The sequence below is a fragment of the Macrosteles quadrilineatus genome, unplaced genomic scaffold (assembly GCF_028750875.1).
Source record: "Macrosteles quadrilineatus isolate MER2022 unplaced genomic scaffold, UCM_ALF_1.0 Scaffold_2__2_contigs__length_208266976, whole genome shotgun sequence".
Classification (NCBI taxonomy): Eukaryota; Metazoa; Arthropoda; class Insecta; order Hemiptera; family Cicadellidae; genus Macrosteles; species Macrosteles quadrilineatus.
In genome coordinates this window covers 99,005,828-99,033,114 of record NW_026542595.1, presented here as the reverse complement: position 1 = coordinate 99,033,114, position 27,287 = coordinate 99,005,828, and the positions used below count along the sequence as shown (strand labels likewise).

Sequence of the window (27,287 nt, the reverse complement as noted above, 5' to 3'; positions counted from 1 at the left end):
ACATAGAATACAATTAGCATTTTACAAAAAATATCTTTTCCCTTCCCTGTAGTAGCATACTTAAGTACTCGTTAAACAGGATTTTATTTAAATAGGGAATAAATCTGACATATTTAAGGAAAAATTATAGTTAACACCTAATCAGAAAAATGGAAATTAGCTTAGTCTCAAAGGTTTACTGCAGCGGGGATATTTTTCGTTCTACGTATCTTTAACTGATGCTCTCTTACCTGGGTAAGAGCAAATTTGGATCCTAAATCTCACAACAGGGGAGTGCTACACAGCGGGGATTTAATTTCAACCCCTCCCAACAGCTTAGTGGCGTAAAAATAACATATCATTCCTTATAATTACTTACAGGGATAATTAGAAAATTACTACTGTCGATTCCTTACTAATCATTACTAATCTCTCTATTGACTAATTTAAATAGCCCAAACAACATTGCAGGTTTCAATTGACTAAAAGTCACCTTAAAGTGTTTTGTTGCTCATTCAAAACACTTGTTGCTTCACTCGCACTAGGATAATAATACGGTTCTTGAAATATACTGTAGAAAATATTTCCACTGTCCGAGAATTTTGAGGAAATATTTTATTGAAATCCAATCTGGTAAATGCGAGCTTAGTCTGCAGGTTCGCTGCAGCGAGGGCGTCATTTATTTAATTTAACTATATTAACGTTCAAATTCATCCACACTCTCACAGGTTATCATATGACCTGTGTGCACCGAAGCGTGTATATATAGTGTGTATATGCTTGTATGATATGGGACACGTTCTTGTATTGGGGGGGGGAGGGTAGGGGGTTTAGGGGGGGGGATTTCCCAAGTGTTTGCTTACACCAGCTCTGACGCGGCTGGGTTGAGCTTAGTTTAGCTTATATTTGGTTAACCCGCTTACCCAAAATGATCGAGTGAGGCGCACACATAATAATATTGCTTTTGATCATGATCCCAAACTTGTATGCACCAGATTTAAAAGAGTAGAACAAATATAGCTTGTACGTTTTCTCAATATTTAACAGTTTAAGAATGCGTATCTGTTTCCGAATGTGTTTTAGCATCCATTCAATTTAGCTGATAACATATCTACAATCAGGATTTGATTAGTAGATTTTTGTTAAATTTCCACTATTAGCTAGCACACTAAATCAAATTACATATATCCCATTCAACTAGTTATTACATCTGTCCACTCAAACTATTTCTTTTTTATCGCACTAAATTACCCTTGATATACAAATAGTTAGTACAATCTACTTGATAATTTTCAATGTCATAAAAAAAGAAAAGAAAAATAATAGGAAAATGACAACAAATTCCAACCACAACAACAATGTGAACTAAACAAATAAGTACTGTTTATTTTTAAACCGTTGGAAATATACAGTCGACAAGTAAGGCTCAATTTGATTAGTTCACATTCCACATTTTAGTCTCGTACTTCTTCAAAACTTCAATCAAATAAACCACCTTTAACAAACCAACTGTGATAATTCTGAACTGACAACAACTTGCATAACAAGTTATGTTCGTCGCTTGGGCATAAGAGCTGAGTTTAATTTGGTGATCGCATTTCAAATACTGTCTGAATTACCGAGTGGTTATAGTGACCACATTCAAATGTGAAAAACTCTGGTTGTATTCCCAAGGGGAAGCTATTGCCAAATGGTTATAAATTAATGATACCATAAAACAAAAGATCAACTTTTGATGGCAATAAGAGCAGGGATTGAAAACGAATTGACAAGTTTTTCTAACTGAATATAGGTACAAAAAACCAGTTGTTAGCCCAAAATTTAGGCTTTGTTTTTTTACTTTACATCACTCCTTATGATTTCTTCCCATAGGATAATAAAGGACGTCTTATACCAGGCAATGTTTATATTACATAGTAACATAAATCTTCGATTGCGATTAATCAACATACAAGATTTTTCATTACTTCAAAAAAGTTTTCAACCAATAACAAAACCATAAATTTTTCATAATCTCTTACATATTTGTCATCCATATAGACCACATCAAGAATATCTTGGACAATATTTCCGTTGGATGTATGTTGAACATTATTATTAAAACTTTAAAGCTAAAAAGGCCAAAGTGTCAGTTCTAAAACATTTAACTTAAAAACAAATTAAGAAATTAACTCCTCCCTCATCTGAAAACCTTGTTAGTTCGTCCATTGATCTTCCTTGTGAGTTCCTGGAATATCAAATAAACCTATGATAATCAAGCTTGCATAGTTAATATTTCCATCAATATTCAAGCCTCACTTCGCTTACAGTGATGGATCAATAACAATAATTGTTTTGATTGACAATTGGGTTACAAGACTCGAGTTCTGATGACCTAACTTTATATCTGACTTAACACCAAAGGCTTTTTAACAACGTGATAAATTGATAAATGCCAGCTTGAGGTTAACAACTCACAGTTAGAATGATAAAACAAAAAATGTGTCCTCAGTAAGGAAAGCTTACATTGCTTTCCCGGTTCTTTTCACTAAAATTATAAGATAGTAATAGTATTAAAAAGTATAAAAGTCCATTCATTGACGATATGAACTTTTTATAATACTTAACAATACGTTCGTAACAGTAACAAAAATCAAACCATCACAAAAAATATATATTTTTAATGTTAGAGGAAAAACTAACAGTTCAAAACAGTATTTTGGAAATGTTCTAGTTCATATTATTCACGTCTGGGATGCATTAAATCGAAAGCATATTATATCTGGATAGAAAATACAAAAAAGGTACTTTCCTGTTAAAGGGAACATTCATTATCATCAATGATTTTTTTCTCGATATATCGATATTTGTTTTCCGATCAGATCTATTACAAATTGACAACAACAACTAACTGATCTTGTTTAGGCTAAAATAGTCTATATGGATTAAGAAATGAAACTGTTCTAAGCTAACCTAACATAACCAACCAAACTTGCTGTACCATTTAAAACTTCCGTTTGGGTTTGATAATACAAAAGGCAAGTTAAACACGGAATTTTTAAATGTTACAGCAAGTTTGGTTAGTTATGTTAGGTTATTTTTTTAGCACAGTTTAATATATTGAACAATATTTATCGTAGTTGTCAGCTGATATGTTTCAATTTGATAATATCAATATATCGAAAAAAATCATCGATAATAATGAATGTTCCCTTTAACAGGAAAGTACCCAAAAAAATAAGGTATTTAAAATGTAAATACAGATATACCTAAATACAGATATTTAGTAATAAACTATTAAGTTATTTCGCAGACTACTAAAAGAATACTTTCAGCAAAGAATTATCTTCCCTATCTACATCCACATTCACACAAATCTAAAAGTATGCACCTTTATGCACGCCTAAACTTAATTACAACATCTATAATTTAAATATATTGTTTAAAATTTTGCTTGAAACATGATTTCGCTCTTAGACTCATATTCTTTCTTATAAAATAATTAAACTTTAACATGAAATTTTTAAAATACAGTAGGAACAAAACAAATGAGAGATTCCATATAATATGCTTACTAAAATATTTCGTGTTTTAGTGTGTAAGTACTGTTTTTTTGAACAGATAATTTATTCATACTCATGCACATTTCTAAGACTACCCACATTGGACAACCTAAATTGCTTGGCAAACTTTAAGGGAATAATGGCTAGTCCATCAAAGTGGAACCCATTTCTTTTATTTTGCCATCTTACATCTCGATAACGTTATTAATTATATTATCTTCAAGCTGATGGAACTTAACCATGGACAATTTTAATCATCAACAGTTACTTTTTTATGATAAATGTTGGCTGCTTTCTTAAGTAGTTTTACAGGATTACATTCTCGTTTACGTCCTACAACTGGTTTTAGCGAATTTCCCATATAGGGAATAAGCTATTACCGTAGGTCTCATGGTAAGACCTAGACCCGGGACCGATTTAACTTTTTCGTTTTGAGGTCCCCAGAGGCCAAAAACACCATCCGTTCAAATTCATATATACAGGGTGTCCCGGAACTCTCTACCAATATTTTAGGGCATTGATCCTGGGTAAGAAACGTACCTAAATATCATATTTAAATTGTCCGGAAGTCCTTAGTTACTCACACAGCCACCATTTTGTTTTTTTTAGTTATTAATTTTTTTCTAAAGAATGGTTAAACATACGAAATGGAAACTTTGCACAAACATTTATGCCAACTAGACAAAGCTACAAAAAAATTATGAAGATTTTTCAAATTTATAAAACGAAATGGCGGTCATTTAACATTTTCTTTCTTAAATAACTGAAAAGCCATTGATTTTACAGAAGTTTTAAATGGCCGCCATTTTGTTTTATGAATTTGAAAAATCGTGACAATTTTTTGGTAGCTTTGTCTAGTTGTCATAAATGTTTGTGCAAAGTTTCAATTTCGTATGTTTAACCATTCTTTAGAAAAGAATTAATAAGTGAAAAAACAAAATGGCGGCTGTGTGAGTAACTAAGGACTTCCGGACAGTTTAAATATGATATTTAGTTATGTTTCTTACCCATGAGCAATGCCCTAAAATATTGGTAGAGAGTTCCGGGACACCCTGTATATATTTATATATGTGTCCGTTAGCGCGATAACTCGAGCAAAATTGATCCGATTTTGATGAAATTTGGTACAAACGTGTAAACCTACATTTATTCGAACGAGTTCGCGAACCAGCATAATCGGACCATGGGATCAGGGGTTTATGGGGGGTTTTAAGGGATAAAAATGGGTTTTTCTCATTTTGACCCTAAAAACTTTAAATTTCTAAATTTCTCTCTAGACCATTTTGATGAGCTTAAAAAACAAATAATTTAGTATATTGAAGTTTTTTGAATGTTCATTGACTACGGATAAAATTAAAGAAATTGTAAATTTAAAATTCCCATGTTATTCTTATGAAAAATAAATAAACTGTTCTAGTTTGCTTGTTTATGGATATATTTCAATCAAATTTGGCAATTTGGCTTATTTCATACTAAGCTATCAATATTTCAATTGAAAAGCACACCTCAACATCTTTCCCGTAGCAGCATACCTAACAGATCACTCACTAAAATTAATGTTGTTTAAATAGGAAATAAATCTGAACATTTATAGGGAATATTTTAGTAGAAATCAAGCCGGGTGAATGGAAATTCGCTTAGTATGCAGGTTTGCTGTGACGGGGGTATTATTAAATTTGTGTAGAAAAAATGTCGTCTATTTGTCGCAAACGTTCTTTTTTGTAATTTGTTTTCAATTTATAACAATTAGTAATTCAAGTCGAAGTTTTGAAAACCAAAAAACTCATCAAGACCACAATGCACTATTTGTGTTTAGTTTGTCGGTGCAGTTTTCGTCAATAGCATGTTCCTTTCGATGCACTCTACGCATTTTATGTCTTTCAATTAAATTATAATCATAACAATTAATACTTACAGTACTTTCCAATCAATATTAAACCAGTGATAAATTTGCTATCAAGATCGATTTCAAATCCTTACAAAAATATTGTGTTTATAATAAAACACTAACAGGTTACAGTTTTAACACTTATGTGTACTAATTTAATTCACTCTTAAAATTTCAATTTGATTTTGTCTCTTCAGTTTTAATAAAATTTCCTACCAAATTAGAACTTTAAACCGCGTTAGTTTTAATCTGTGGCTAATTAAGCTTAATCGGTTAAGATAAAGATATCATAATGGTTTCCACTGAAGGAGTTATACTCATAACAAGCATCGTAAAGATACTCCAACAATGGGTATGTTGTTGCTATGGCCCTGACAGATATGCCATCCTCCCACCTAATGTTGACTTAGTGAGGGGAGTGTGCTGCAGGGCGTTCCTGCTATGACGGTGAAAATATGGAAGTAGTAATTTGTGGTGGCGTTTACACACAAAACAGGATGTTACAGGAAACATAGCTTAAACTGATGCGTTAGAAAAAAAGTTGTGCTGGCTTTTAGTGTTTACCTACTACAGTTTCTTCCTTTTACTTGTTTCAACTACTGTTTTCGCTCATTAATAGTTGTCACTAATGCCAACTGCTGGCTTTTAGTGTTTACTACGGTTTCTTCCATTTACTAGTTTCAACTACTGTTTTCGACGAGTAAACAAAACATTGTGCATTTATAAACTAAGTTTATAATCTCAAAATAGTGCTAGATAAAGATAGGTATACACTACCAGTCACTGTCGACCTATTATCACTTGGTTATGACAGATGTATTTTTTCGGCCGCCATCTTGGATCCGCCACTTTAAAATGTGATAAACAATTTTAAATATGAAGGGGGTGTTGTGACCCATCATTTCGAATTACTTTTTTAAGCTAAACTCAATGCTGCAATCATTTTTTTGTTATCTAGTTTTGTTTATGAAATAGGTATTGCAATTTTTCTGTTAAAAATGTCAATATTTCAAAATCCAAATATTAAAATGAAAAACGGATCATGAACAGTTTCAGTTCAGCTAAAAAAAGTAACTCGAAATGATGGGTCACAACACCCCCTTCATATTTAAAATAATTTATCACATTTCAAAATGGCGGATCCAAGATGGCGGCTGAAAAAAAAACACATGCGTCAATAATCATGCGAAACAATGACTGGTAGTGTATACTTATATTTATCTAGCACTATTTTGAGATTATGGTCTTAGTTTGTAAATGCACAATGTTAAAATGGGCTAAAAATAAAGTTTTAAAAATCCCCCACAACTTTGGAATGCATAAAGATTTTTAAAAACTGTTTGTGGCATTGTAATCAGAGTAAAAATCTAGTTTCAAATAATGAGTCACAGCCCCACTTTTACATTAGAAAACATATTTTTCATCCAAGATGGCGGCCGGAAATGACCACCTTGTCAAAATGAGGAACTTACTACCCAACAATGTTTGGAAGTGGTCTGGGATTGATATTTGAAAAAATGTGGAAAAAAGTTGGGGGGGGGACAATTAAAACTCACCCTGTATAATTGGTTTTGAGACATGTATAATTTTATTTTACGAAAAGAACTATTTTTGTTATTAGTAAGTTAAACCTTCAATCAAAATTTTCATTATCAGCAAGATTGGTTAGGTTATGACAGTTTAATTAATTTAAATTTAACCTACAAACGACACGTTTTGACAGCTACAGTGATAGAACTAACAGTTTCCCACGAACAGTTCGGCTATGCACGGTGCGTTCTGCACGGCGCGGTGGTGGGCGGTGGCGGTCTGCCGGTAAGATCTCGTTCGCTGAAGGGTCTTCCATCACGGTGATGGAAGATTCGGCGAGAGCAGTAACAACGCGCAGTGCGTGGCGAATGCGGCATGTGCGCTGGCTTGGCAGGTCTTATTATCTTCAAGCTGATGGAACTTAACCATGGACAATTTTAATCATCAACCGTTACGTTTTTTTATGATAAATGTTGGCTGCTTTCGTAAGTAGTTTTACAGAATTAAATTCTCGTTTACGTCCTACAACTGGTTTTTATTAAATTTGTGTAGAAAAAATGCCTATTTGTCGAAAACATTCTTTTTTGTAATTTGTTTTTATAACAATTAGTAATTGAAGTCGAAGTTTTGAAAAAACAATTCATCAAGACCGCAATGCACTATTTATGTTTAGTTTGTCGGTGCAGTTTTCGTCAATAGCATGTTCCTTTGTAGTCGTATCAATAACTGCAGATTGGAGACATAGTTTCTCACTGATGATTACATTGAAGACGTCTACAGACAATAGCAGATCTGGCGAGACTCAATCCTCATCAAGCCTCTTCAATGACGTCATAGTCTCGCGATATACAGTATAAGACGAGATGCTGCGAGAACCCTCGCCACTTTGTACAGGTAAGAGGAAGTCGACTATAACTACTGTAATATATTTTAATATATTTTATAGTATTGTGTCGTTGATTATAAGTGCTGTTGTCTCAGATTAGAAGCTTTTGAGTGAGTTTTTAAAAGTAAAAATATTCTACTCACAGACATTTCTTTAAATTGTTTACAATACCTGCATATAGTGATCCTTAGTTGCTATAGTGCCAACTAGTTTACAAGGTGTCATACAGGGCGATTGGTACTCAGTGTACAACATTTTTTTGGTGTAAGTACAAAGTAAATGCAGTGTGATGATGCATATAAGAGGTTCCAAGTATAAAAATTGGCTTCCCAAAGAATTATTTTAAGTTTTTCAAAAATAACCATGTTTTTAAACTTAATACATCAATTTCTCAATTACCTGTAAAACGATGTTAGTAGGTAACGTAATTTTCGTGTTCGACATAAAATTTTGAATAAAAATAGTAGAAAACTATGTAGGATCAATAGTAAAAACTCCATTGTAAATAGATTCAAAGATAAAAATGAAGGTGTTTGAGAAAAATTAAAAAAAACATTGGTGTATTGCATTTTTCTACACCCTGTATACAAGAAAGAAGCCAAATATGTTTAAAAATGAGCCATTTTTTTATCATTCGAACCATATGCTACACTATTGAGCTTTAGGTCTGCTTAAGTACGATTTAGTGGTTTAAAAACTACAAAACATGGCGTCTTTAACATTTAAAACATAGAAAGTCGGCATGTATTAAGCAAAACTTGTATTTTGTTTCAGTTTGAACAGTAATAAAAACAGTAAAAATGTTCCCTGTTTTCTAGTACTGTATTCAAATCACTAAAACAAACAAAAGCATATCTAACCCTCAATAGTGTAGCATATGGTTGGAAAGCTTATAAAATGGCACAGTTTTAACATTGTTGGCCACCTTCTTCTATACAGGTTGTAAAAAAATTCAATCGACCAATGTTTTTTTAAATGTTTATCAAACACCTTAATTTTTATCTTTGAATCTATTTACAATGAAGCTGTTACTACTGATCCTCCGTCATTTTCTATTATTCCTATTAAAAATTTAATGTAGAACACGAAAATGACATTATTTACTCAAATCCATTTACAGGTAACTGAGAAATTGCTGTATTAAGTTTAAAAACATGGTTATTTTTGAAAAACTTAAAATAATTCTTTGGGAAGCTAATTTTAGACTTGGAACCTCTTATATACATCATTACACTTCATTTACTTTGTACTTACACCGAAAAAATGTTGTCACACTGAGTACCAATCAACCTGTATAATGGTTATTGTGTTGATGGTTCAGATTAAAACCGGAACTACTGGTACTACAGCAACCAATGATTACTATATTCAAGTATTGTAAGTATATTACAGTGATTCGGATGCTAAACAATTCATTCTTAAAAACATTTCTTCCTAGTACACAATACGTCTAGACATGTAACACTTATACAAAGTGTTTTGTACTTGGGTTCTACAACTGTTAAATACATTACATCACCAGGTGCAATCGTGTCGTATTGCCTTTAAGCGTATGTCTTCAATTCGTTTGGATAAAACACATAAAAACCTATACACGAAGAAACACAAACCACCTTACGAAATTAAAATTTAGGCTATTTAATTGTATCGACTCCAAAGGCTAACTAAACTTTGGTGGCTTACACAGCTTGATGTTTTTGAACCTGATGATTTAGTCAATTTTACTGGTTTATTTAAGTGTAAATTAAAAGATCAAATTTATCCTTAAAATAATTTATATAACGATTCGGGGGCTATACCGTTAAGAATTATTATTCTAGTTTGGGTGAACCCGAAAGAAAGGAACTTAAAACAGAATTAAAGTATATAAATCTACTCAAGGATGATTAAGTACTTCGTAATTAACTAAACAAATTTACATTGTAAGTTCTTTACTTCTAAGGTATAACATGTTAAGGTTTGGGAGCAGGTGAAAGAAGGTTACAATCCATTAATCTGCCAATACAAAGGTACTAAGTATATTTACTGGCCTATCTGTTTAGCAACGAAATTCGGATGAAGCTTTTTTCAAGTATTACACGCTTTTTGTTTAATTGAATAATATATCTTTAGTTTTGGCATTAGTTAAGTCTAAATATAAATTACCTTGAACGGGACATTCTATTTATCTTTATTCTTGGCATTAAATAATGAGTTAAGTCTAAATATAAATTACCTTGAAGGGGACATCCTATTTATCTTTATTCTTGGCATTAAATAATGAGTTAAGTCTAAATATAAATTGCCTTGAAGGGGGCATTCTATTTATATTATAAAGCTGTATCCAGTTTTCAATTAACATACCCCCGCCACAGCAAACCTTTAGACTAAGCGAATTTCACTTCTGGTCAGATTTTCAAATAAACTTTCCCTTATAATTGTGACAATTATTTCCTATTTAAACTAGCTGTTACCCACGGGCTCCACCCCGTTTTACTACATTAGTATTAATATAGCTTATTCCCTATATGGGAAATTCGCTAAAAACTATTGATTGGTTAAGTTAAGATGAAATAAACAAAACAGAATACAAACAAATAATAACAGCTGGGGTATTTTTAACATTAGGTAAATGGAAAGTTCCCTTTGGAAAGCAATTACGACCTTAGAGGACAATTTATGAAATAATGGATAATTTTGCCCAAGGTTTCCCGTCATGACGAACATTTTAAGTATATGGTTAATGGGGGTGTGACTGGTGGTTTTCTCAAAAGTTCATGGGTACTTTTGGCTTTATATATAGATAACAATTTTTTTTTAATTTTCTTCGTAACCATTAGGTACACAACAACGCTTTAGTAGATTAAATTATTTGTTTTTAAGCTCTAGAAGATAATGTAAAAAAAATATATTTTTGGGGGTCAAAAATGGGAAAACTCCCTCTAAGGGAAGTACGATATACATCAGAATGTTCTCTTTGAGTATACGATTGGCAGCAGCTGGCCCATACTGCGGTATCCAACAGCAATGGCATTACTTTATTTACCCCTCTCCCTACCAATCAACTATTCCGACAACTAAATTCCGCCACTCTTATCACTTATAGTACTCATTACCATCTGTAAAACTCCTTTCTCTTCTACACAATGCAAAACAGTCTATACACAGGCCCTGCCTATACTGTATATAGGCCATAAGCTATTACAGGTCGCATGGTAAGACCTGGTCCCGGGGCCGATTAACTTTATCGTTTTGAGGTCCTCAGAGGCCAAAAACACAATCTGGATAAATTCATTTATAGGAACATATTTTGATCAAATTTGGAAAATGCTTTTATTTCACCCTAAATTATTCATTGTTGCAGCTAACCTAAGTACTCGTTAAAGCAATGGTATTTAAATAGGGAATACATCTGAATTTTTTCAGAGGGTATTTTAGTGAAAATATAAACTAGACGTATATGGGAATTTGCTTAGTCTGCAGGTATGCTGCGGAGAGAGGATTTTATCCTCTATTTTATTTATTAATTTAATGTTCCTTAACGTCGTTCTTGTCTCTTCGCCAGGACACTATGACTATCTTCCTACCTGTAGCGGCTCTGCTTGTAACCCTAGGCTGTGTGTTCGGTGCTGGGGATGTACCAAAATGTGATAAGGCCATAACATCCAAGATGATAAAAGCAACTGACATCATACCTACGGTATGTGCATACGGTCTTTGACTATAGAGAGTACCATTCCCATGTTTAATTTGTCCTCTGCTGATCCATAATAATTATAAATTAATAGAGAGTGTGAATCTAAGACAAGAAACATTAAGGCAGGTTCCAGATTGTACAATAGAACGAGAACCCAGTAGTATCCAAAATGAATGGTAAGATACAGCTTTTCAGATGTATATCAAATTTCAGTTGATACATGAGATGTCATCCTTATGAATCGACTGAAGATTGCTTCAATGTTGATTTCTCTGTAATTTACGGATCAAGATTTGTTTTCTTATACAAAAATAATATCATCAAGTTTAAATTGATCAAATACCAACAAAAAGGCTTTTTGTACACAAAAAAATTATTTTAATGTTTTAAAACCAGCCGTTGTTTAATGGAACCTAGATAGAACTTGAATGTAATAGACCTTGTCGTTACATGTAATAATAATCGATAAAGTTTCTAATTTGACTTCTCTTCTCTCAATCCTTAAACCTCATTGGTCCTAAATTGTACTGTAAAATAACAAAATAATGCTGTTAAGTAATTAAACAATACCATTAAGTGAATCTTTTCAATTGTAAGAACTGAATTGAAAAAGCTAATTTAAAATCGGTCGTAGATAAAACAATTTAGAATTGGGTAAAAAATAAACAATGGGACTATGGAAGAACATAGGAATAGTTCACAGCTTAAAACAAATCTTTCTCTTGAAATAAAAAAGTATACATTTCATCACTAGAGTGCAAAGTGACTCTTTTGTAAATGAGCTCGAGTTTAAACCCCCAAGGCGAAAACGAGGTCGGGAAACTAGCGAGGGTTGAAAAGATACTTTTAGATCGTGTGACGAGCCATATGTTCCGTGACACTGTGCAATTCTTCGAGCTTTAAAGTTTACAAAAATTGATAAATAAAAAACTTTATTTAAACAAATCGTTTTTAAACGCACTAAAAAGTATAAAATAATTTATAAATATGTGGAGAGTATAAATTCTTGAAAGATTTAAAACGAAAAACGTGGGGTGCATGCAATAGATAGTTTACAATTCCCTTCACCTATTGAACTTAAGCATTATTATCAATCGCATGCACCCCACGTTTTTCGTTTTTAATCTTACAAGTATTTATACTTTCCACATATTTATAAGTTATTTTCTACTTTTTAGTGCGTTTAAAAACGTTTTGTTTAAAAAAAGTTTTTTTATTTATAAATTATTTTCTACTATTTAGTTTTTAATGTGTGTAGATGTTAAATCTATTTCAAGCATCTAAATCAGATTAAGACAGAGACATGTGGTACATCTAAGGTTTATTTGAGTTTCTTTTCGCATATTTATGTACTACATACATTGAACGTATGGCTTACATACTAACTATAAATATATCAATCTATTTAATTTATTAAATACTTTATAGAATACTAAATAAATAACCATTGACATTATTAAAAAACACCTTTATATCTACAATCAGATTGTTTATCTTTATTTTGAAATGTTTGTATAACGAATCTCTTGGGAGCATAACCTGTACCTCTTAATATCTGCTCTTCAAACTGTCAAATTTAAGTATTTACAGCTGACTTAAATTAATTGATATATTTACATTCTTTAAAAATGTAAACATGAAAAATTCGGAAGCCCATGAGGCGTAGCCCAAGGGAAATATGAAAATTAAATGATATAATATTGCATTGTCTTCCATTTGTGAGCTAGGTTTCAAGTCTCTAGCTCATCGGGAAGTTAGTTAGGCCGGGGCCACACGTGGCGGATCGTCCGCGCGGCTTATGATCGTACGATCATAAGCCGCGCGACGAGGTCCCGGCCACACGGAGCGGACGAACCGCTTCCGGTTGAGGTTTCCCAGCCTACGTACTGAGATTCTAACATGGTTTAATTCACTCGTTCTCGTTGTAGTCATGGAAGAAACACGTATGTTAGTTTGTGCATTAGAAACGTGTGGTGAGCTAGAGCCTAAGGCAAACCGAAATCATTGGGTCCATCATTTCATAACCGATAAACCATTTGTGTTCCAAACCTTTTACGAGCACATGCGAAACCATAGTTCGGAGTTTTTTTGTTACTATCGCATGTAGATAGCATCGTTTGACGAGCTACTTCAATTGCTTTGACCGCATATAACTAAGGAAGATATACTGATGAGAAATGTACAACATGAGAAATCCCACATTATCTTTAACAAGTTCTATTGATTTGTCTGTATCGAACATTTTACACCTAGAAACCGAAATGCACAAGCATAAACTAGAAAAAAAAACACTACAAATGCTTGAAAATGAGCTCCAACCGCGCGGACAATCCGTATCGTGTGGCCACTCTCATAAGACTACGTGTGTCATCCCCTCCAACGCGGCTTATGATCGCGCGGACAATCCGCGACATGGCGCGGACAATCCGCCCAGGCGGCTTAGGATCGCCCCGTGTGGCCACTCTCATTTGATTCAATGTTTTGTCGGACCACGCGGATCATCCGCGTGGTCCGTCCGCGCGGATGATCCGCGTCGTGTGGCCCCGGCCTAAAATTGATTGCAAAATTTGTACCCGACAAGAAAGCGAGCTAAAATAAACGGTTTAAAATGAAAATAATGTACGTTATTTATCTTTGTAAGTTAGCTACCAGATTTACTCCCACTTGGTTTTACTCTGTTAAAAAAACAATAAGCTGTAACTGTTGTATTAAATTAAACTAGCTAGCATGTGTTTCGGTAGTTTAAAGAGTGTTAAATGTATCAAATATTACTCCGCTTAACTTTAGTTCAAATTTCTAAATATTTTAAAATTTTAGTTAGTCTAAAAATTTGTATTCCTTTCAGTCATGTATCGTAACACAATAATAAACATAAGAAATGTTTTACATTTTCAAATCAGAAATATTTTTTTCCTACAATTACCTAACAATGTACATGTTCTCTCACTGATTTGAGAAAGCAAAGTGGCCAATTCGCTCATCAGTAAGACAATGTTAACATTGTCTCACTCTAATTACTTTGTCTCACTCCAGATTTGCAACGTGAAGGTACGAAATAGTGAGCGCGTAACATGCAGGCAAAGTCGTATGCGCGCGAAATACGTTGGCAGCAGTGGCTGTAAATCAGCTGGTCAGCTGTTGTACTGTTGTATTTGTCACTTCGAACATTAAATGTTATATTAAAAGTTCACTTCTGTGTAAAAATAGGTTATGTTTCTTCACAAATTTATTTGTTTTATGGTAACTGTAGGAAAAGTATAATGTGCAACTCGAGTTCAAAGTACAATTGCCTCAATCGAGAAACCATTCCTCACTCGCCTACGGCTCGTGAGTAAGGATTTCTCTCGAGTGAGTCAATTGCTCACTTTTCTCACTAGTTGCACAAATAACTATTTCTAGTTGGTTGGCAGAAGGTACAAAATGCAGCTGATGTTCATAAATCCAATTAATTTGATATACTCCATGGATAAATCGAACTACTTCGCAGTGCACGTATTAAAAGCTGTTGTATGAAGAAGCAAAAAATTCATACACAAAATTTAAACTATGTTGCTTTTTCAATACACTTAAACTAGCTTAACCCATTTCCTTAGACAAATATATAAAATAAAATTTTAATATTTATAAAAACTAAGTTAATGCGAACATTTTTTCATTTACAAATGTTTTTCTGCCTTCAGATCCAGAAAAACGGACAGTACTCTTACGTGGTTGTCTCTTCGGACGAAGCCAAGGTCCTCGGCATAAAAGTCAAGTGTATTGGAATCAAAATGGCTAACCCATCAACTGTACAAGTCAATTACAAACTTTCCAGGTTTAGAAAAACATTACTTTATTGTAGCAATAATGGTACCCAAAAAGATTATGTTGCAAAGAGGAAGATTTGGCATTTCATTGTTAGTAGGGTGGAGGGGTTTGGAAACAGTAGCTATTTTGCTGACATACAGGATGTGGTTCAAGTAGGAATTTATCTTGGATTCAAGTGGTAAAATTTGGTGGTCACAAGGTTTCGTGGACACAGTCCTGTCAATAGAAGTCGTATTCATATTTTTGACGTGGTTTAACACTTAATGAAATGGAACCTTTAAACTATTAGAATTTTACATATATTTTTCTCAATCCTTAAACCTCATTGGTGTTAAACCCGAAAATTTTAAACAATGAGCATTCGCAAATTTTCAAAAATAATTTTTTTTGGAATTTTTATCATTTTAAATAACCGTTGCTTGTAGCATATCAAAGTAAAGCTAATTTCATAACGAGTAAGAAAATCTAACCGGAGAAGCGATAAATGCATTGGTATAGGAAACACAAAGTATTAAAAAATTTAGATTTTTTTTTTTTTTTTTTTTTTTTTTTTATAAACTGCCGCCATTTTGAAACGGAAAAAGATATTTAATTTCTGTTTTCGCCAAAATGTTTGTCTATCAAATACCTTTAAAACGATGTATAACATGACATATGTTTACATTTGAAAATTCCGAAATTCGAACTAGTGACTCTCAGTTTTAGGCACACCCTGTATTGGGAAAAGTTAAAAATATTTTTACGTTATTCCTTGGGGTCGATTTTGCGGAAAATAATTTTATTTCATCCTTGTACATTAAGCCGTTTTCCGTAATCAATTTGAGACACCTCTCGTGAAACACCCTGTATACACTACTTCTAAAGCTTCATGAGCTGTACAAAATTAGTCATAAAATATTAATAGACAAATCGTACATGTTCTATATAACCCACTACATTTGACTCAAATCCTCTATTTTCAAATTTCTAAACCGTCTCTGATTATGTATGTGAGCAGAAAGATTGTTTCAATACGTATGTATAGTGTAACATTGATTTTGGCTACCTAAATCCTACAGCAATTAATTACTTGTTGGCATTCATTCCAACCCAGCTCAGTTAATTCCTAGATGTGTGCAACCATTTAAATCCAACAGTAAAGTGCAACCCTGTGTTTTTATCAAACTTTATATATGTATACTTGTATGTAGTTTTAAAATGATTTTCTTAAATTTATATTCAGCATAATTTATCTTAATTTAGACAGAAATTTCATCGGTTTGATTTTATATCCTCAGTGCATCAAAAGCCTCAGTAGCATTGTCAAATGATTATAACCCTACACAAGTATTTGTTTGCATGTATTTCTGTGTTTACAGTTTGCTACCATCGCAATTCACATTCCCTGTTAGAGAAGAAGAAGGAGTTCTCATACAAAGTAGGTACCAACTAAAGTAAAAACACAGTACAGTATAAGGGAGTTATTCTCTGAGGGCATGTGACTATTAGTTACTGTTTTCTCTATGTAGTTGTATAACCACCGGCTCATCCCATGGCTAAATACCATCGGCTAAGACCCTTATTTGGATAGTTGTCAGATTTGAACTCGGCACTCTAGAACAGAAGTTCCTCACCATAAACACAAGACTAACCACGCCATAACAGACACAGCAAATGAAATAGAATTTTTGAACTCAACGTTAACACATTTACAACATGAATCTATTCGAAAGAAGAAATATTCTAAAAATATATTTATTTGTATTATCATAATTATAAAAAGTGATTCATTGGATGATAAATATTTAGCAATAATTTAATATATAATTACCAATGAAAATATAATTTAAAATAAGGTTTAGTACGCTATTTTCCTTACATGTGAAATAATTATGAATTATTACTTTGAACCAGAAATGTGTTACAACATTTTATTTGTTAAATGATACAAAATCATATTTTGATTTTAAAACGTGGCAAGGGGAATATTATAAGATACGTACGTTATCAATGCCATTAGCAAAACAAATTAAAAACATATTTTACTAAAGTCTAAAACATAACCTAACAGTCACCAAACTATCATTTTGAGTAACCGTAATCAAATGATGTATGTTACAAAGCTTTCGTAGGCAGGTAGATTTTGTTATATTGTTCCTTGTCTATCTTATAATATATTATCAAATCTCACAAAATACGTATACGTTAATTACAGAGGACAGCAAGGAGTACAAACTGTACGTAATGTACATGGGTGACGGAGTCATCTTCACCTACCGTTGCTGTGATACTTGTGAGTATAACATTTAATTAGAACGGTGTTAAAGGATGTTTTAACATCGTTAAGCCTTTACCGTAAGAAAAATGTGTCACTGATTTAAACAAAGTCATCGTGCATTTTTAGTCCCACCCTTTAGAACGTAGACCGTATGGAACGAATGAGGCTGCTTTCCTTTGCTAGTGTTGGTATTCTGAAAGCATCCCGTAAGCTATCAAATTTGAAATAATACAAAATTCAAACAAAAATTCTTTTAGTGATGACCGTGTTTTACCCAGTAAAATATGTTTTACAAACTAAGGGGTGATATACGTGTAGACTTGGGAAACAAAGTTTCAATTTCCAACTTTCTTGAAAATCATGTTTAAAAGTAAGGTTTATAACAAAAAAAGACCTGCACAAAACTGGTACCGATTGAATGCTTTTACTATGATAAGAGAGGAGACGGACGTCTTCGTGGAAACGTTCGATTGAACCCTTGAGTTAAGGGTATGAAAAGTTAGGGCTGTTAAACTAACCCCTTTTTCACCCGGGTGGACGTGGTCAATCTAATGTTAGTTTAGAGAAGGTATCAAGTTAAGTTCTGTTTGGTAAGTGGTCCTTCGAGCCGGATTTGAATCATATCAATCAATTCAATCAATCAATTATCAATCATTAAGATGGGGACGCCACTTAGGTGCGTATTTTAACCCAAATATGAGTGAAGGATGAGTGTAGAATGGTGTGAGATGATCTGTGTAGCTTTGTTACTGACTAAGATCAGCTGTTTCATTAGCCAGGATCATTTATTGCCAACGCACCATATAAGCCATAGGTTGTTATTAAAATGTTATTAAGTAAAGTAAAATAAATGTATTGACCACATATCTATCTTTTTTTATGTCAAATCTTCAAGTCACTGGAACCTCAATCAATACCTTTCACTCATGATAAGTCAAGTTTGTATTTTGGTCATTGGTCCAAACAATGAGTTTTGATGTTAACTCAATTATTTATTATTACTTCAATATATGTTAAATTGGTCCAACAAAAACAGGCTGTCCATAAGCTACTTCTTGGCATCAAGTTTGGCATCCAAAGATGGAATAAGTCATGAAACTTGACCTAAATTAGCAGAGGAAAAATTGTCAACATCAGTGGACTCATACTTCTCCAACACAAATCATATCAAATCAGGCTTATATTTTTAGTAAGAGAAGAAAGATACTCGTACTATTTAATGTAATAATAAAAAGTGTAATGGAATGTTTGATATATTCTAGGAAATACTTTATTTTAATACTCAGTTAATGAATCGTATAGGGTAGTTAACAAATTTACTAATCTGTGTTTTTACAGGTACATCCACGAAACCCAATGTTGGAATAGCAGTAGCCAACAAATTGCAGTACACACCTGCCACGAAATCGGCGCTGAAGACTGCCAAAGAAAAGATGAACGAACTAAACTTGGGATCGGACGTTACTACTTTGCCTTACTGTTAATGAACTTCCTTTCTGTATACAAACACTTCTGACATAAGCGATTGAAAATATATTGATTTTTGTTACCTGTCTATCTCATTGAAACTAAACTTATCCCTTGCGGATTTAACTGTATGCTTCAAAATGTGATTACAAATTAGCGTGTGGCTTTTAAGTAAGGGATGCCTCTTGCACAGAGAAATTTCTTCTAACTTAAAATGCCTATCCCTTAAACACTTGATAGGTGTGTTGATGGATGTATAGTTTTGGTCATCTGGCCACAGTATTTTATCACTAATGTGAGTTGGTATTTTAACACACAGAAGTTTTGCTTTTCAATCAATGAACTAGTGGCACGCTAGTAAAATATTGGTTTTTTCTACAGTCACCCGACAAAGTTGGCTTCCTTGAACTGTTTATAGTACAGGAAGCTGCTAATTGCTGCATTTACTTTGTCGTACGGTTTATCTTTGGCACACATCAGGATTCCATCCAAACAACACAAAACAGCGTGCTTTTATTATGCACGTAATCCTTGTACGCTTGGAAATAGGTTGGCAACACTTAAAGATAATAATACTATGATCAGCTGATTGACTATTATAACTACGATTTAACCTGCCATTTTGTGTAGGCCTATAGCTTATGGTCTATTTTCGTCCAGTGCTTGGTTTGAACACAACCTCAACCTATAACATAAGTTAGAACCTGTAACTATTTGAAGAATAATTTTAAGTCGAAAGTGGGACTAACGTGTTAATGAATGAACTCAGTGAAAGTGATAGCGAGTATATTAAGTACACACCATAAGAAATTAATTGCAGAAACTGCTAAACATGTATCTTTAAACCTGTTACCAGACAAATCGAAACAAAAGTATGAACGAGTTTATGAACTGTTTTCTTCATGGCGCGTGAGTAAAAAAGTAATGTTGGTGATATTCCTAGTTCAGATTTGTATTTGTCAACATATTAAAGAATTTCATTTCAGTTTTCATTAATTATTGTTAATTTGCTTGTTGGTTTGAGAGTCTTAAAACTGCTTGATAAAAATTGCCTGTTTACATACTTGTTTATTCTGTTCATACTGATTATTCCCGTTTATACGACGTGTACTGAACACTTAATGATACTACGACTACAATCAGCTGGTGCAGTGTTTCCCAATCCGTTCTAAAAACGTGTATATTGTTTGAAAGGCTAATTATTTATATGCTTAATAGTGACTGTAGGAAAAATATAATGTGCAACACGAGCGCAAATGACCTTTGCTGCACACGAGAGAAATGTTTCACTAGTTACACAAATGACTATTGAGTCTCAATTCAACCAATGAATTCTAAATATAGGCATTTTATGGGAATTGGGTGAAAACGAACCTTCTTAGACAATGTTTACAGATATTATGCATTTACTTAATTTACTTTGAATTCACAAAGTGAGAAAGGCAGTAGGTCTACATTTTTTGTTTGATTAAGGGTCAATACAAAACAGTATTAAAATAACTAGCCTAAATATCTAAGACGAAAATTACCAAAAAAGGTGGCCAAAGAAGGTGATTGTGAGAAGGGGATACAAGTGCTGGGTAACTAAATATTAGACATTTTCCCACTTACCCACCACCACAGAAAGCATAGTCTGATACAGGTATTCTTGTGTAGAGTATTTACCTGATTTAATTCTGAATCCTATGGATTTGCACTGGATGAGTTGTTCTCTGACAGTTTGCTCAGAAGTTGCAAGGGAGTTGAAAGTTTGGAGTTTAATTCTTGTTACTTGTCTAGAAGGAAAAACACTAGAGAGGATTATGTTTAATCAATTAGTATTAGAGCTGTTATTGTAGGGACTAGCCATTAGTTATATTTTTCTATAGATATATTATATATTCTTATTGCCAAGTTCAATTTTACTTGTCTTTAGGAACACAATAAATAAGTAATTATTTCTTAAGAAAGAACTTTGCTTTTGGTTTCACCCATTTACTATTGATGGCTGTATTTTAATTACACTACTTATTCGATACAATATAAGATTTAAAAATATTTTCTTAAAATAGAGAGAGTTGTTTAAATTATTTTTACCATTATCTTGTACGGTTAAACCTCATAACCAACATTTACTGTAAAAATTTTGTTTATTTCTCGACCATTTTTCAGAGATGTATTTTTAAATTTTTTATTGCTTGTGAAAAAAAGTATTTAAGCATTTACAAAACATGAGGACCATCCTAATCAAAATAAAAATAACATTTGCACTCCAACCAGCTGGTGCATGATTCTGAAAATTGTTTTTATGTTAGGCACATAACAATGAAAGGCTTTATAACAATGAAGTAATAAAAGGTACCTTCTATAAATTTTTGCATCATAAAATTGGACTATAAATAATTAAACAGACTTACCTTGGTTTTATTGCTGTTTTGTTTAATCAGAAACACTGAGTTACTTAAAAAAATCTAGTCAGAAAGTATTAAAAAACTTGAAACATTGTGTTAATTTAATTTAACATAATTTTCATTTTGGAAATATATAAATCAAAATAGTATAGAAGTTTTAACATTTTTTTTATTGGTAAAACATTTCTCATCGGATCTCAGCTAAATCACTATTGGATACTGAAGTTTAAATCCATAGCTGTCCATTCAAAATAAAATCTGTCATTTAAAAGTATAGACTAAAGTATTTTTATTTTATTTTATGTAAAGAAAAAACTAATAAAACATATGGTTTTCAATATTCTAGAAAATAAATTATTGCTGTATAAAACGATATTGAAACCAATATGGACATACGGAGTGCAACTTTGGGGCTCGGCGAGTACTTCAAATATTGAAATTATACAAAGATACCAATCGAAAATGCTGAGAAAGATACCTAATGCACCTTGGTATGTCACCAATAGAACGCTACATGAAGACTTTAAGATCCCTACAGTTAAGGACGAAATCGCTAACTTGAGTGAAAGATATATTTCAAAATTAGAATGTCATCAAAATTATTTAGCATTGAACTTACTAAACAACACGGATACAGTTTACAGACTTAAGAGGCCCTCAATTCTGGACCTGCCCTTCAGATTTTATCGTATAAGTGTTTTATTGAATAATTTGTTGTTGACAGTGCTTAACAGCTATTTTTAATGCTCAAAAGTTATTTTGTTGTATTGCATGGCATTTACTTACTGTCCAACATATTTTTTAGAACAGATTGTAAAGTAAACTAATAATAAAAAATGGTATTGATAACTAACTGTATAACTAATTTCAAACTTAATATTTTTGATTCGATATAATATAAGACATCTTCAGAACCTACAGTATAGTAGTTTTCAACATTTATTAATTGGAGTGCTGATGAAATGCAGTATTAACTTTATTCTTTCATGTAATTTAGAAACATGTTCATGTTTGTAAGTTTAGTGATTTTTAGAGTTTGGAACTATGAAGTCATGAAACAACCAATTATGTTCAATTATACCTAAAACTGATCAGAAGGTAATTGATTTTCCTTATGAATCAATTTGACGTTTTGTACATTTGTAAAATTACATTTCAACTTAATTTAGGATTTCCTATTTCAACCAGAAAAAAATTTAAAACCAAAATTATGGCTAATCAATATACTATCATGGAATGGAACAAGTTTATCAAATAAAAGCTAAGCTAGAAATTCGATTAAGATACTTTTAACCATATCCAGAATAATCTACACGTTCTCATAATTAATTCATGCAAAGCTAAGGATATGCTAAAACAGAGTCGGTAGTCAACTCTGCCTCCGGGCCCAAGGCAGTGATGTCATGGGTTCGAGTCGTCTACTTTTTATCAGTACAGTTCACTCATGTACTTTACCGGCTCACCCCATCCTTTGCTGGACACGTTCCACACATAGAACGATATCCTATGTGGGAGGCAAATACAAGGTTAAAAGAAGCCGCCAACCTCTTAAAAATATATACTGTATAGTATATTAATGCTATAATTTACAATGTCAAAGCAGTAAAAGGATTCGAATCTTCCACTGTAGGGTATGCTTCAATATATTGCTAACACAAACACTTGGTTCAACAAAATTTTATAAGTTATTTAACTTTATACTTGATTAAATTTAAATTTCCAAGAAAATTATAGGTGGTCGTGTATTTATAGTGTTACCTAAAACATAATCTAAAACAGCATTGGAATCAAGTTAGCCAATCAATTTATTCATTCACAACTTAGACCTAAGTGTGTAAACGCAAATACTTTTTGACTTATACTTTTTGACTCCGTTAATACCGCAATTCAGTAATTAATCTTTGTTAATTACTAATGTAAACCCTTCTGTTACAGGTAACAATCCTTTTGACTAAATCCGTAAGTAAAACATATTTAAACATTTACCAGCCCTGTTGGCAATAGGTTTAGAATATAATTTTATTAAGTGAAGTATTACACTTATCATTACATTAATGATTATTACACAAGTACAACGTGGTGGTAGTGTACGTATTATGTGTTAGAGCTAAGAATACCAACTTGGTATAGTCAAGGTATGCAACTAGGTTTAGCCAAAGTATAAACTTTGGTATAGCCAAGGTATACAACTTGGTATAGCCAAAGTATATAACTTGGTGTAGCCAAAGTATACCATATGGTATCAGCCAAGGTATGCAACTTAAGGCATAATCATAAAATACTTTCTTTTTTTTGTTTAAACAGTGACAGCACGAGATGCGGACCAAATTGGACCTTTTTATCACAAAGGCAGTAAATAAGAGCTCAACAACTAACTGATAATTTCGTCGAAAAATAAAAATGATACCTAATTCTAAAAACAAAAGTACTATCGAGCAGGATGGAAAAAATATTCAACATTTATCTATATTTACATTGGTCTTAATCCACAGATTGCAACACGACAAATATGTGTTCAAAATACCAACCTGGAAATAGTAGGCGAGCCGATATTGCTTGCATTTGCAATTAATAATAAGGCAACCAATCTTTGAGAAGTTTGAGAGAGAGTACCATGTCACGTTTAAGGTCTCTTCTTACGTTCTATGTACTCCAATAATTATTTTTCGCCCAGATTGAATCGGGAAAAAACTTCAAAATGGAAGTACTATTGTACAGGGTGGTTCAAAAATAACTGACACATTTAACATGAATTTTTATTTGTAAAATTTTAACTTGGCCTACATATTAAAATTTGCATATGTACAGATAAAAAACTCAAAAAGTTTTTGGTAATATGACCACAAAAAAAACTCGAACCAATATTGTTAAATCTCAATATGGCAAATTTGTAGTGAATTATGTACATCAGTTTAAGCTATGAATAAAGTTGACTTGATTTACGATGTACCATTAGCTATGTTTGACTCCTTAATTTGATTTTACCTATGTGTTTGTTGCAAGTGTGGAGTTCATGTTTTGTAGCATGTTCAATGCGTCTGATATATTATTTGAAAGATAGTAACCCTTGAAACACCCTATATTTTAAACTTAAAAAATGCGTATTATAACAATTTTTTCTAGTGAATTTGGAAACATTTTCTATTCCTAATTTTAACGATTTACATGCATCAATATGTATGTATCAATTATCTCGAACATAAATTAGATGAACAATCTAAAATCATAAAGTAAAATAAATTCTATCTCTATTTTCATAAAGGAAAAGCTTTAAGTTATTTTTAAAGGGAGTTAGATAGTTCATTTGTTACTCGATGTATTTGATTTGTTAAACAGTATGCGGGGATTTACATCCTCATAACTGATGGAAAATAAATGATATCTCTATTTTCATAAAGGAAAAGCTTTAAGTTATTTTTAAAGGCAGTTAGATAGTTCATTTGTTACTCGATGTATTTGAACTGTTAAACGGTATGCGGGAATTTACATCCTCATGACTGATGGAAAATAAATTCTATCTCTATTTTCATAAAGGAAAAGCTTTAAGTTATTTTTAAAGGCAGTTAGATAGTTTATTTGATACTCGATGTATTTGAACTGTTCAACAGTATGCGGGGATTTACATCCCCATAACTGATGGAAAATAAATTATCTCTCTATTTTCATAAAGGATTTTTAAAGGCAGTTAGATAGTTCATTTGTTACTCGATGTATTTGAACCGTTAAACAGTATGCTAGGATTTACATCCTCATAACTGATAGTATTTTAAATTCTTTTAGCAAATTTACGACTTTGACTTATGATTTTTAGCTTAATGTAGGAATATAGAGGCCAATGTATTTATTATGTATTTTATGTTTTTTTTAGAGGCCAAGGTTTTAATATGCAACCCTTAAAGTGTGTGTTTTAATGTTGATAAGATAGAAGATACGATAGGTAGGTGTTTGAAGCTACTTGCTATCTTTTTAAATTACTGTGTCGAGAAGTTACCTGTTTAGTAATTGTTTTAGGTGTATTTTCTGTTCTAGATATTTTAATTGTTATGCGTTGTAAACTCTTCAACCGTACTGCAGTATCTAGATTTTAAATAGTTCGCTAGTCTTTAAAATGTTCTCAACTGACAAATTGGTCAGAATTCACAAAATATTATTAATTTGTTTCTAGTGTGTCTGGATGAAAAAATAAGAACAAATTAGCGTCCAAGTTTAGGTTAACATGGTCATAAAAAGTGTCATAAATTTATAGCCAAAATGACAAATGTAATTTGAGACCAGAAAAATGGGATCGAACCTGCGAACTTCAGATTTGAAAGCAAGCACAATTTAAACCAACTTTACCCATACTACTCGTTAACCCGTGTCTGTAGTCAATCAATGTAGAGTTAATTCAATGTATTGACAAAATAGACAAACGAAATGCCACCTGGATATTATAAATATTTAAGGTTTCAAATTCCATCTCATAGGGACGAGAACCAAAGGTATATCACAATTGCATTGTTTCTATTGTTTGGTTTTGATCTTTGTGTGACAATCTGTTCCATTCCCTCAGAAGTGTATTGTGTTCTATGTATTAGTTTCTACGTTTGTCGTTGTCTCTGTTGGTCCCAGATTCTACTTTATTTTCCAATTGTTCGTTTCTCACTCATCATTGTCTACTTGCAGTATCAAAGTCAATGCTAAATATAGTTCACATAAATGAGATGTTTCCCTACAGTGCCGTTATCCAAAGTCAATGATACATCTGGTTCATACAAATGGCATGACTACAGTACTTGTAGTACATAAAGTAATTGCCTTACTTGTTTCTCGTAAATAAGATGTCTACTTGCAGTAAAGAAAAAAATGTATGAATCTAACTTTAAATATTTCAAGCAAAATTTCAAAAATTTAGGTGGTTGGATTGTTTATTGGTTCTAGAGGAACATTATCAAAATTGTTTGTGAACTTTGGGAAACAATATGATTTGGACAGATCCTTTTAGAAAATTATTATCCATGAAACATTAAGAGGTTCATTGACTATAATGAGAAATCATTTATATGGCTAACATCAAAATTAATCAGTCCTAGCTGTTACAATCCTTCAATATTTTAAGTGTAAATTTTTTTCTGTGTCATTGGCAACCTTATTTTTTTAAGGCAGACGTATTTATTTAAATAAATGGCTTAAGCCTATTTGGTTCACTTAAATGGAATGGATATTTTCAGTATCCAAAGTTAATGGAAAATTGGGTTCACGTTTTAAATTACTGAAATAGCAAGAAAAAAATGGCAAACAAAACACGACATCTACAGTGCACCGGACAGAACTAACGATCAAATTGGCTTCAGCTTTTTCATAAGGATGGGAAATCTACTAAGGGAGTAGGCCTTATCTATGATTATGCTTAACGGTATTAATACGATTGTACTTCCCTTTTGTTCTGTATTTTTAATGGGCTAGTTTAGATGATTGGTTGATAAACATGTGTTTATACTCTAATGTTTACCTTTTTATTGTTATCTTGGAAACAATGTCATAGCGACCAATAAACCAATACAATTTCTATAGTTTAAATTAACCAAGATATAATCCCTGTCGTCCGATTTGTACCATTTCAGATTTATACCTTTCCATAGATGATTGCTAATTGACTGTGCTTAATTCCGTGGATCGCTTCAGCCGTTCAGGAATATTTTGTAAAACAAAAACATGAGTGTAGTATAAGAGCTTCGCTCGCTCCGCTCAATAATATCAATATAAAATCACTCCAAGTAGCTGGAGGTTTTTCCCTGCATACAGATTAAATTTAAGCTCAAATATCAACTGATTTATGACAATTAAATGTGAGTTTTATGGAATGGTATAATTATTCGGAAGTTG

At 32.4% G+C, this 27,287-nt stretch overlaps 2 protein-coding genes across 3 annotated transcripts in view; both read left to right on the top strand.

Moving 5' to 3' along the window:
- LOC128986461 (uncharacterized) overlaps positions 1-27,287 on the top strand; it is a 140,555-nt gene that overhangs the window by 45,270 nt on the left and 67,998 nt on the right. The window lies entirely within an intron of this gene.
- Positions 7,695-19,114, top strand: LOC128986465 (uncharacterized). 2 transcript variants are annotated; one of them, XM_054406850.1, is made up of 6 exons: positions 7,695-7,833; positions 11,370-11,504; positions 15,182-15,315; positions 16,667-16,725; positions 17,503-17,580; positions 18,904-19,114. In XM_054406850.1, the coding sequence occupies exons 2-6, from the start codon at positions 11,376-11,378 to the stop codon at positions 19,047-19,049; spliced, it is 546 nt and encodes a 181-aa protein (XP_054262825.1). In that variant the 5' UTR covers positions 7,695-7,833; positions 11,370-11,375; the 3' UTR covers positions 19,050-19,114. The 2 variants fall into 2 exon arrangements, with proteins under 2 accessions (XP_054262825.1, XP_054262826.1); XM_054406851.1 differs by having other exon boundaries at positions 7,833-7,935.

Excerpts from the sequence above, each read along its gene's own strand:
- LOC128986465 (XM_054406850.1), top strand. The coding sequence starts at position 11,376 with ATGACTATCTTCCTACCTGTAGCGGCTCTGCTTGTAACCCTAGGCTGT. Across the intron at positions 11,505-15,181 it reads CAACTGACATCATACCTACG|ATCCAGAAAAACGGACAGTA; the intron begins GTATGTGCATAC and ends TTCTGCCTTCAG. Across the intron at positions 17,581-18,903 it reads CTACCGTTGCTGTGATACTT|GTACATCCACGAAACCCAAT; the intron begins GTGAGTATAACA and ends GTGTTTTTACAG.